This window comes from Sceloporus undulatus, chromosome 3 (genome assembly GCF_019175285.1).
Source record: "Sceloporus undulatus isolate JIND9_A2432 ecotype Alabama chromosome 3, SceUnd_v1.1, whole genome shotgun sequence".
Taxonomy (NCBI): Eukaryota; Metazoa; Chordata; class Lepidosauria; order Squamata; family Phrynosomatidae; genus Sceloporus; species Sceloporus undulatus.
Genome location: NC_056524.1, coordinates 193,973,990 through 193,986,663, shown reverse-complemented (window position 1 = coordinate 193,986,663; position 12,674 = coordinate 193,973,990). Strand labels below are relative to the sequence as shown.

General features: G+C 42.7%; 1 protein-coding gene across 1 annotated transcript in view; it reads left to right on the top strand.

Annotated features, from left to right (window-relative positions):
• LOC121925919 (deleted in malignant brain tumors 1 protein-like) overlaps window positions 1-12,674 on the top strand; it is a 123,206-nt gene that overhangs the window by 105,767 nt on the left and 4,765 nt on the right. Inside the window, 4 exon segments of the mRNA XM_042458485.1 lie at window positions 3,146-3,175; window positions 7,133-7,174; window positions 9,369-9,404; window positions 10,613-10,791. Of these exon segments, the coding sequence (XP_042314419.1) occupies window positions 3,146-3,175; window positions 7,133-7,174; window positions 9,369-9,404; window positions 10,613-10,791 (287 nt within the window).

The window sequence follows — 12,674 nt, the reverse complement described above, 5'->3', positions numbered from 1 at the left end:
CACATCATTCTCGTTTTTCTAATATTCAGTAAGTGAAAGTGAAAGGAAAAAGTCTTCCTATTATTTTCTTGCAGATTTAATAATTTGTCATCTTTTGTTTACTTAAAGTCCAATTTTATTTATGTGCTGCTGATTTGCCTTTTTTGTTGTTGCTTGATTCTGTAGAATCTAGGATTTCTGGATTTGAATATTTAATCTTCACATGATTATTTTATTTTATAGATTTGTATGTTCTCCTTTGTGGTAAATTGTAGCCATTTTGGACTGCTGCTTGCCTGAAAGGGTTAAAATGATTATTTCTGTGGCTTATTCTTCTGACAACTAATTATAAAGGAGAAAAAACTGAAATATACCACAAAAATCCTGTAGCACAGAAATGTTAAAAATAAATGTGTCACTCATGTCAAAAACTCTAATCATGCCATTCAATCCTGAATGGCATATGAAGTCACAAACAAATTGTTCCTCCCCACAAGAAAAGCCGTTTAAAAACATTGGTTTGCCCTTTTAAATTTAAAAAGACAGTTACTGCAATATCAAATCTTTCTATAATTATGTTTTGTCAAGAATGTGATGATGCGATTGCATCAATGACTCATGAAAGATGAGCAAAAAAGATACTTATTTCAACTAGAGTTTCCAGAATCCCCTTGCTAGCATGACCACTAACCATACAGGTTAGGGGATTCTGTGAGCTGTAGTCCAAAAAGTAGCTTTCCCAAGCTCAGCTATTTTCTGAATCTGTATTTTTTTTTACAAACCAGTATGGGTCAAGAAGGGGATTTGTAGCTGAACAGAACTTACTTATCTGCATGCGTGCAAGTTATGGTTTGAATCACATACATTTCCTGTTGAAAACAAGGGATTGGTAAACCAAAAATGTGAAAAGGGGCAGGGCATGAGGAGTAGTGTCCCCTGAGCATTTCCTTCTTCCCTCACATAGAGGATGACATTCTGAAGAAACGTCATTCTGCTCTGTGTCTAAGGGTGGCTTTTATCTTTATAAATCATCTTTTAACATAAGGAGAGAGGCTTTTGCTGCATGTTTAGTTTATCAAGTACTTCAATCCCCAAAATAAAGTTTGGCATACTGAGAATTACTGCCATATGAATAGAAAGTGCACTGACTTGACTAGTTCCTCAACAGAAGCCATGAATTACATTTCTATGGGCACGTGTCACTGAAGGTAGAATTTAAATGTTCTTTGTCTGGTTTAAGATGAAGTCCTCATGCATAAATTATGCCATAGTGAAACCTAAAAAGTAACCTATTAACCTACATGCACACAGTCTGGACTGCGCTAAAGAATATGTGAATTTTTGATGGATCCCTGTACTCCTCCCATCTGCTTGGAAGAGTTTGCTCTGGCATCTATCTCAACTATACCTATGCCTCAAGTTCCAACACGAAACCTTCTGCTACACAGAGATTCAGATTATAGGATATGGCTTTCATGCCTATTACTATTCTGTCCAAGGTAAGAGCTACCTATGTATCTAGTGCTAGTTCATTATTAGTCCATGCTGTGTTGTGTTTAGTATTGTGATTGTGACTTTTATGTAATTTGCAAACCAACTTGTTATGGTCTTTTATGGGTGGGTTTTGGCTCCACCTTCATGGTGTCATTCCAAAAATGTGGTCGCACAAAGAATGTTCTCTCCGTATTATCTCCTATTTGCTTAAGAAACTTGGGCAAGCGCTTTCCCTGATAGTGTTAAGTTTTGAGGATGATAATGTAAGGAAAATGATTCAGAGCTGTGTAGATAACTAGAACTTTTTTGGGTGGATAACCAGGACATTAAAGTTAATACACACACAAATAGGTAGCACAGGCTGCTCTTCAACATTGGTGTAATAGGTTCCATTTCCTATATCTGTATATGTCAGTTGTACCTGATACATTCTGTAGCCTTATTGTCCACTAGCTGAAGCTCCCTGGAATCTATCCAATGTACCTGGCCCAGGGGACCTTGAAACGTAGTACATGCTCTGGTAACCTCTCGACTGGATTTCTGCAATGCGCTCTACATGGGCAACCCTTGTACCATACCCGGAAGCTACAGATGTACAAATATGGCAGCCAGAATGGTCACTGGTACTTCCAGGGCCAGTCCATTAACCTGTACTTAAAGATCTGCATTGGCTGCCCATACGCTTCCGGGCGCAATACAGGTGTTGGTTATAACCTATAAAGCCTACGGCTTGGCCCAGTACCTTGAGGACCGCCTCTCCCCATATATTCCGCCCCGCACCCTCGAACATCTGGGCAGCAACTATGGGGTCCCGGGGGCTAGATTAGCTTCCACAGTAAGGAGGTCATATTCCATCTTCGCCCCGACCCTCTGGATAAGTTGCCCATAGAGCTCCGCTCGGCCACCTCCCTGGCCCAGTTCGGAAGGAATTAAAAACCTTCCTGTTCCGACTAGCATTCCCCGACACAAGCTCCAGTCGTCTTCCCCCCTCTGACAGCAGTGATGGCTGGTTGACGGGGTTTTTATTGGTTTTAACAGTTTTATTGTATTTGTACTGTTGTTATTTTGATTTGCTATATTGATGTATGTATTGTTTTGATGTTGGTGAACCGCCCTGATCACAGGAAGGGCGTATAACAAATAAAATTTTTATTTATTTATTTATTATTAATGTATTTTCATATAACTGGTTTATTGCAGATAATTGTTTGAATCACCAGTATGTTTTTTGTACTTTTTATAATGTCATTTATTTTAACAGAAGCGTCACAACTAGTGCCCCTCCTCATAGTGAAATGCTGGTAGATATTCCTCTTTTCCATATTGGTCACTTTTATGAAGTAAAATCAACACATTCAAACTAAATATGCACAATTCATGCTTTTCCAGATCTATGCCTCCAAACAGGATTGGGATGCTGAAAAGGAGGCTTTAATTAGAGTCACTAGAGTTTTATGACTGGTGCAGTCGCACCAGGTGACAACCTGAGTAAGACGGCGATGCACTTATCCTCAATGCTGTAGCATTTACCTGTTTCTGTTGTTTAAAAAAATGTTTTTAAAATAGTACCATTTAATAGAACAGATCATGTGGGTTGAATCCCACTGTCTAATGGTAATCGAATTATGACTTGAGAGTTATAGTTAAACTATCATTGTTTTCTTCTTTACAGGAACCGGAAACATAACAATTTCCCCAACAGGTGATTTTTTCTTCTTTGGGGGATGATGGGCACAAGGTAAAGAGTGGATTGGAATAGCAAATCTCTATGCTTTTGCCAGTTTTGGATGATCAGTACTGAGAGAGGGACAAAAATGGAGAACCACACCAAATAAATTGATAAATAATCAATAGGGCATGGCTATTGTAATCCCCAATTTGAAGGAAGGTTTATTGAAGATTCTCTAAGAGCAAAAGGGGTTGATGAATGGCCCCTTTGCTTTTTGTTGTTTTAGAGCACTTGTATACACTTACACTACATTACTACATTACACATATTATGCTAGTAACAGTAATTTCATTAGAAAGAGATAATTACAAGCAATTAGTTATTAACAGCACATTATATAGGCTCTTTTATTACTTTATTAAATATTGAAAAACCCTTCATCCTTATGATGCCAACTTTGGGTATAACAGTATTACAGTCAAACAAAATACACTGCTACCTCGGGTTACGAAATTATTCGTTCCGCAATTCCTTCGTAACCCGAAAATTTCGTATCCCGAAACACTTTCCCATTGAAAATAACTAATGCGTTCATGACCTCAGACTGAACCTGCAACTCCAACAAAGGTACAATAGGGCCTATTAAGCTAAGTACCCTACAATACAATGTAATACAAAGTTGCCTGAGGCACTAAAGAGCGTAACAATGACTGGGCAGGTCCATTCTAAAGTTTCTAAAGGATAAAGAAAAAAAGTTTTTCTTATTTTGATGGTTCTGGCATCTCAGTGAGGCAGGAGGGGAGGGGGAGCTCTCAATCATCACAGCCATGACCAAAGCAACCCATGGTCACACTCTCTGGCCGCCATCAAATCAGGCCGACTTGCAAACTCCAAACCCACACCCCACACTCTCAAATCATCACACCCAGACCATACACCCCAGAACTCAAACCCAAAGGACGGAAACCCCAAATCTGAACAGCAACCCCATGGTCAGGCCCATCTAAAGATAAAGAAAAAGTGTTTTTTCTTATCTTTGCTGGTCTTGGCATCAGAGTGAGGCAGCAGGAGGAGGAGGAGCTTTCAAAACTCACACCCCCACCCACACTCTCAAATCATCACAGCCATGACCAAAGAACCCCAAATCTAAAAAAGCAACCCCATGGTCACACTCTCTGGCCCGCATCAAATCAAGGCCAGACTTTCAAAACTCACACCCCACACCCACACTCTCAAATCATCACACCCATGACAAGCAACCCCAAATCTAAAAAAGCACCCATGGTCACACTCTATGGCCCACATCAAATCAAGGCCAGACTTTCAAAACTCACACCACACCCCACACTCTCAATCATCACACCCATGACCATACCACCCCAGAACTCAAACCCAAAGGCCGGAAACCCCAAATCTGAACATGAACCCTGGTCAGGCCCATTCTAAAGGATAAGAAAAAAAGTGTTTTCTATTCTTTGCTGGTCTTGGCATCTGGTCTGCATTGAGTGAGCAGGAGGAGAGGAGGAGGAGAGGGGCCAAAAAGCAAAATTTAAACACTCAAGCAATTTAAACCACTTCAAGCCAATTCAAGCAATTACCACTTCAGCCCTTCAAGCCAATTTAACCACTTCAGCCAATTTATCCAATTCAGGCAATTTAAACAATTCAGCCAAGTTAGCCAATGCCACCAATTTAACAAAGTTAACCCTTTTTTAAAAAAATTTGGTTTTTTTTTTAGGGTCACCTTTTTTTTAAGGGTCACCTTTTGCCTTCTTGGATGACGTTCTCCCTCTCTAGTGAAGAAACTGGTCCAAGGATGTCTGCTTTGCCGGCCCTTAAGCAGTGTTCTACAATGGCTAAGCAGACATTATCAAAATGTTCATGGCATGGCTGGTGGCACCTTCTCAGGGTGGTGCTTTCCACATATGAAGACACATTGTGGAATTGCCGCAAAGTCTTAATTTCTGCCGTTGGCACAAATGCCCTGCAGCTCCTCACTGCTGGCCCCTGTCGAAAGGAGCACCGTTCTCATCCCCGGCCGGTGTTGCATCGCCGCCAAGGCCTTCGGTCCTCTGTTGTCAGGTCCTCATTGTGCTCCTCGATGAGTCCTCACGTCCTTCGTTTTGTTCCCCACGTCGATCGTCCCAGGACCTTGCGATGGAGACGATCTCGTGCACCTCTTCTTCTTCTTCCCTGGCTCAGCACCTCGGTCTGTGACCCTTCCAAGGAAGAAGCATCAGGCACCAGCTTCCTCCATGCAGCAATCAGGTTGCGCCTGGATCTCCTGCCAGGCCCGTCCACCATCTTCAAGCACACGCGATATCAAATGCTGCTTCCAGAACTCTCGAAGGGTCAGCTGTGTGCTCTCCTCACATCGAAACAACGCTTGAACAGGTGCTGGTGTGTCTTCTTGAAGTTGGCAATCACCTGCTGGTCCATGGGTTGCAAGAGGGAGGTGGTGTTTGGGTGGCAGAAACTGGACCTTGATGAAGGAGAACTCGCGGGATGCCTTCTCCAGGCCATGCGGTGGCGCGGAGCATTGTCCAAGAGAGGAGGCACTTCAAGGGCAAATCTCTTCCTCCAGTACGCTCACTGTCGGGGCGAAGACACTGTTGATCACTCACGAAACGGAGGCGTGGACCCATTCACGGCCATTGAACGCCACATCACTGGCACCTGTCCTTTGAATGTTGTGTGCTGAAGCCCTTGGATTTTCAGAGTGTACACCAACAGGGGCTTGACCTTACAGTCCGCTGGCATTGGCACACACGCAAGTGTGAAGCGGTCTTCATAGGCTTGTGGCCTGGCTGTCTCCTTCCTCCTGGGTGATGTAGGTGCGGCGAGCTTCTTCCAGAAGAGCCCGTCTCGTCGCAATTGAACATGCTGCGGGACTAGCCTCCTCCTCACCATGGCCTGAATCGACGATGATGCTTCGCGGCCTGTGGTCTGCGCTGGAGCCTGCGTGACGGACGGACCGCGGGATCCCGTCTCTCTTGAACTTTTCGAACCAGCCACGTGATCTTTGACGTCGGGGTTGTGGCTCCTCCGCAAAAGAGTTTCCTTCCGCCTGCCTCCTTGCTGGCCCAGGTCTTGAATGCTGTCTTCTCACAGATGACGAGTGGTCACGTTCCCGACTCGCTCCTTTTCCTAATCCAGAGGAGAAGCGGCGCTCCATCTCCTCGTGTTCGTGTCTCTGCTTGGCAGTTCGTCAGCCTTTTTCGCTGGAGCCAACAGCTGGATGCTCCTTCTGCTTGAGGACAGTGCAATTGCGAAGGGTTTCGTCATATCCTGGCATGTCCACCAAGCGCACGGCCCCTCTTGCTTGGCGATGATTTCTCTTGTCCTCAAGGACAAGGGAGCCTCTTCTTTTTCTCACCGCTGGCTTGGGGCCATAGCTCAAGCCTAAAAAGGACAAAAGGAACAGGCAGCGTGAGCAAAAGCCACAATTGGAAACCACCCCCCCCCCTGGTCAATCTCGGCCCAAATTGCAAACTCACACCCCACACTCTCAAATCATCACAGCCAGGCAAAGAACCCCAGAACACAAACCCTAGGCCAAAACACTCCCAACTTTGAAAACAGCAGAGCATAGAAGAACAACCCAGCATCCCCAAATCAGGAAGCAAGCCTATGGTGAGACTCTCGTCCCCATGGACAAAGGAAATTTTGAACCACAGTCCCATTTGAAAAACAGCGAGCCATAGAAGAAGCAATTTTTTGGGTGGATAACCAGGACATTAAAGTTAACACACACACAAATAGGTAGCACAGGCTGCCCTTTCAACACTGGTGTAATATGTTCCCATTTACCTATATCTGTATATGTCAGTTGTACCTGATACACTTCTAGTAGCCTTATTGTCCACTAGCTGAAGCTCCCTGGAAATCTAATCCAATGTATTTTCAGCACTGACTGGAATTATTGCAGATAATTATTGGAATCTCTAGTATCAGTATTTATACTTTTTATAATGTCATTTATTTTTACAGATGTGACAACAACTAGTGCCCCACCTCACAATGAAACTGCTGGTAAGATATTCCTCTTTTCCATATCGGTCACTTTTTATGAAGTAAAAGATTAAGCCTCACATATTGAAACTAGATATGACACAATTCATGCCTCCAAGTCAGGACTGAAATACTAGTAAGGGAGAAGGGAGGCTTTAATCAGAGCTGCTATATAGAATATTTGTTTTAAACACCCTGCAGTGGCATCACTAGAGGTGTGCGGGTGATGTGGGCCACATCAGATGACACCCTAAGTGAGTGGGTGACACCACTGCTCCTCAAATATATATATATTGGCAGAAATGGCCTGTGGCATTTACCTGTTTCTGTTTAAAATTCTGTAAGAGGTGGGGTGAGTGGAGTGAGGCTGGGTGGGAGGTAAAAGGAGAGGCCTCAGATTTTTTAAAAATAATTAAAATTTCAATTTTTTTTCAAAAATAATTTTTAAATTTTATTTGTAAAAATTTAAATTTTTATTCTATTAAAATTTTCTTTAAAAACATCACATTTTACCAAATTTTCACTTTAACTACATGAAACTATGTGTATGTAAATACATGTGCGTATGATATAATTTAAATGTATAATTTTAATTGTACTAGTTGTTTGTGTCGCAACTATTACCATTAGATTCAGTGATATATGGGAATTATGTTTTATGAATAATATTAGTACAAAGAGTATGACTAAGAATTCTGTATAGTTCGGTATGAGGGGAGGTCAATGAAATCAATGAGAACAATACTTATAGCAGACCTGTGAAATTCATGACCCAGATGAGCAGCTGGCTAATGTGGCATAACAGATTCTTCATGCTGTTATGCACTGTGAAACAATATGTAGCTTATGGGCTAAATTTAGCTTGTTCGGCAAAAGTTGTTTATCCTTGTGTTAATGATATTCTAAACTCTTCCACATATTTGCCACGTTGGATTTCAAATTATGTGTAGGGACATAATTTGAACCCTGACCAACATTTTCTTAGATAGGACATATTGGCGGGGTACAGACTGCTCAAAAAGGGTGGCCTGCTGGCGCCTGGTTTTTGGTCCACGGGGAAGCCACAGCCTCCAGACCACGGGGCTTCCCCACAGACCAAAAAGAACCTGTGAAAAGCGGGTTCTTCTTGGGACGCCATTACGACTTTGCAGTGCACCAATGGCGCACTCGTGACATGCGTCCACCACATCATAATGGCAGTGCCCATCTGTACAGGGTGCTGCCATTTTGACACCCTCATCACATGCGAGGGGTGAGGGGCATCTAGTAGCGTCGCCCCGAGGCACCTCTTGCATGTGATAAGGGTATCTGTTTTGGCCCATCTGGACTGAGCCATTGATTACATGTGAAATGAATCCAAGCATGGACATGCTCTAATCCAGCGGTTCCCAACCTTTGTTGGGCTGCGACCCCCATTGCGGGTGAAAGTCCCGCCCGCGACCTCCCTCATTGGTTGCGAGGCGAGGAAGGGGTGGGACTTTTGACTGCCTACAAGCCCCAGCAACCCTTGCGGCCGGATGTCCCGCCCCTTTCTGGCCTCCCAACCAATCAGGGAGGCTACCAGGGAAGAAGGGGCGGGACTTCCAGCTGCAAAGGCCGCTGGGGCTTGTAGTCCTGTCCTTGTCTCCTTCTCCTTGCGGGTGCCTGGCACCTGTGGGGAGAAGCAGAGGGGGAGGAAGCAGCCCGGTCCCCATTCCCTTCTCCTCATGGGTGCCTTCGATGGCACCCGCGGGGAGAAGGGGAGGGGAGGAGGCGGCCCTGGCCCTTTCCCCTTCTCCTAGTGGGTGCCTTCGGTGGCACCCATGGGGAGAAGGGAAGGGGAGGAGGTGACCCCAGCCCTTTCCCCTTCTCCTTGCGTGTGCCTTCGATGGCACTTGCGGGGAGATGGGGAGGGAACGAGGCGACCCCATCCCCTTCTCCTCGCGGTTGCCGGCACTAGCACCGGCACACGCAGGGAAAAAGGGAAGAGAGGGAGGCAGGGAGGAATCCCAACCTGGCGACCCCCAGGTTGGGAACCCCTGTTTTAATCCATTCTTACTGTGTTAAAGTGTAGATTGTCCAATCTTTACAGGATATATTAGGACAAATATCATTGTTGTTTTGCTATTTAACAAATGAGAAGGTGAGAGCATGTAGACTATTGTAGGTTTAACTTTTGAAATGTTAATCTGACACAGAGCAATCCTAATTTTTTGCATGTTTGCAATTTTCACAGCTCCTGCTACAACTTCAGCATCAGTTTCTTCAAGATGTAAGTTCAGTTTTCTCCTCACAGATCCTGGTTGTAACATATGCTTATGCAAATCTGAGTAAGAGTCCAAATAAAAATTAACTTGCGTGGATAAATTATGTGACATTTAGAAAACTAAGATCAACTTTTATTATCAGTTTCCCTTGGAAAGAAACAAATTGAATACTACATTGCAGCAAAACATAATGGAATTCCATTTGTTCCTTCTCTTTTGAAAATCATCTCAAAGAAGGATGGTTTGCAGTGGGGAAAGGAAAAGAAATTATTATTTGAAACTTTACCCACCCAGTTGTTTCATGAAATTCTGCTCCTGTTTGCTTTGACCTTTCCCATGTTACTCCAGATATAGGAGTAAATGCATCTTCTCGAAGAAAATTTAAGCACATCACAATCTTTCCCATCCTTTCTCTGATTTGACTACTGCCTCTTGAAAAAGTTTTACAAGACATAAGAGATGGTATAGCCTCTTTTACATGATGGTGTGGCGTGTGTTATTTGTATCTTGGTTAGGATTAATGCTAGAAGAATAAATATTCCTTACATACCAGATATTTGATGGTGAACTGTGAACAACTCGCTAGGCAGAGTGTCAAATACTAGCATGCACTTATCATCTGACAGCAGAAATCACTGGATGTGGTCGGTAAACTCTAGCACTAGGAATTAAAAAAACCCTTATTAATGGGTCTATAGGAACAACAGAGGTGACCTTACACATAGCTGAATGACTCTGATTGAAATCTAGGGGATATTTTCACATGTTAATTCTACTGAGAATATAGACATCAGAGTGAGCCAATCTGCATGACTTATATAGACTGGTTCCTTTAATAGAAATAGTTGGATTCCCAAGAATGAACACTGACTTTGTTGTTTTGTGTGGCCCAAAAGTCTATACATTAAAAGGAAATACTGAAACTGACTCCCCCCCCCAAAAAAAAATATGTCAGTGTCTCAAAATGATGTGATGATTAACAAGGCTACTTCTCCCAGTAGGCAAAGTGGAATGATATTCTCAAGTCACATATTTTGGATGCCATTAAAAGGCAACAAACTCAATTGTTTACAGAGTATCACACCAATGTAGCAATAGAAATTTCTCTTTAATTTGTTGAAACTAGGCCACAAGCAAAATCATAGTATTAATTCAATTAATGTCTAAACGTATTTGAATCATGCTGTTTACCCTCCTTTCCACTATCCTTCAGCACTCTCATGTTCTGGAGAGTACATGGTTGCACGCATCCACAGAACCTATCTTCAATCATTAGGCTATGATGCATGGGAAGTATATCTGAATTCCTCAGACTCACCATGTAAACCACAGATTTCACAAGACTATGTGATCTTCAATATACCATTCAGTGGTTGTGGCACTGTAAGACAGGTAAGAATGTATTAATTGCTTGGTAATTGCTTGGTTATAGTTGAAGCTATACCCCTTTCCATACCCATTTTCACTGCTGTCCTACATGTGGAGTAAGACAAGTGTGAAGTCAAAAGCCTTAGCTATAGTGAGGTGGCATTTGTTACCAAAGAGTGCTTTGGGGTACCTGCCTTAGGCCTTATCTGCATTTACTAAATACCTCAGACTCCCTCTGGCATCACTGTGTCTTGTTTACAGAACACAAGTTCAGAACCCTGAATTGGGCATAACTGTCTTCATGACTCCCAGACCTGATTCAGGGTTTCCATTCCCTAAACTCACTTTTTGCTATGGGTTTTCTGGTCTCTTCACAGGAACAGTGGCAGCTGCCTTCTCTCATGCAGCCCCGAGCCTCCCACTGTCACTGTTGCTGTAGGTGCATCACTCTGTGGTCAGAATGAGGCACCCAGTGTCATTATCATGGCTGAGTGCCTCGTTCTAGCCTCAGAATGATGTGTCCACAGCAGCAGCGGTGGCGGGCAATTTATGATCTCCAGGGACTCCCAGAGTATTCTGGATGGTGTAAATGAGCCCTTGGAGTGGCAGAATGTTATTCACAGCTCCAAGTGATTGCAAGAATCTCCAATGAGTTAGTGCATTTTCACCAGTCCTGTACACATATGAGGAGACATGTGTAGCTATACATAGGAGCCTATTAGTGAGATCAGTAGTGAAGGTTAGTTAACCATTAAGCCTACACTACTTTACACCATCTCCCCTGCTGTAGGTTAGAATATCTTGGAGTATTTTGTGTAAGCAGGGAGCGGTTGCCGTGTGGTCCCTTAATCCTAGTATGCTGCCAGCACGGTGCATTTGGCCCGTCTGGACCAGGCCTCAGATTATTTAATTGTAGTTTTACCATTGGGATGGGGGGTTGGGTAGGAATTAATTTTGTATTTTATTGTATTTTTAAATTTATTTTTACGGTTGTAACCTGTCCGGATTCTTCATGATTGGGTGGGCTATAAATATTATTATTATTATTATTATTATTATTATTATTATTATTATTATTATTATTGAACAAAAAATCTGGAGAGGAGAAAACCTGCCTGCCAAACTATAGTACCATGCTGGAAAACCATTCAACAAAACTTCAAGAGCCCTAGTACAGGTCCAAGAAATTGCTATGAACAGAATAGATATGGTTAGCCTATTAGCAGAGATGACTACAACTGGGAAAATCTGGCAAACTCCAAGGAACTATACTATGAGGACTGACATTTCTTTGGATCAATGTGGAAGAACCCTAAGATGGTTTTTGTTTGTTTGTTTTAATTCTAAAATATATTATCGTATATACTCAACTAAAAGTCAACCTTATGTATAAGTCGAGGTCAGATTTTGGGGCCAAAATTATGGATTTTGCCAAGACCTGTGAATAGGTCCAGGGTAAAGCCTGGAGGCTCCTTCACTGTGAGTATGGCAAGAGCGACTCTCATTGAGGCTTTTATTCATCATTTCAGCTTTCATTTCTGTCAGACTTGCCAGCAGGAAGGGGACTCATAAACAAACAGCAATATCAATCAACCACCTAGGACTCTTTCTGCTTGGCTCTTTCTTGCTAAACCTCTCTCCACACTGCATGGGGAAATCTGAAAGAGCTGCTATTATATTTCCATAGTGACCCATAAATAAGTCACTCTGGGATTTGGGGGGCAATTTGTGTGCATAAATTTTAAGATTTATAGATGAGGATAGATGGTAGTACTTTTAAAAAATGATCAAGGATTGATATTGTGTTATATGACACGAAATAAATTGCATATATTTTTGAGATAATGTATTCTTGGTTTCTTCTTCTTCTTCTTCTTCTTCTTCTTCTTCTTCTTCTTCTTCTTCTT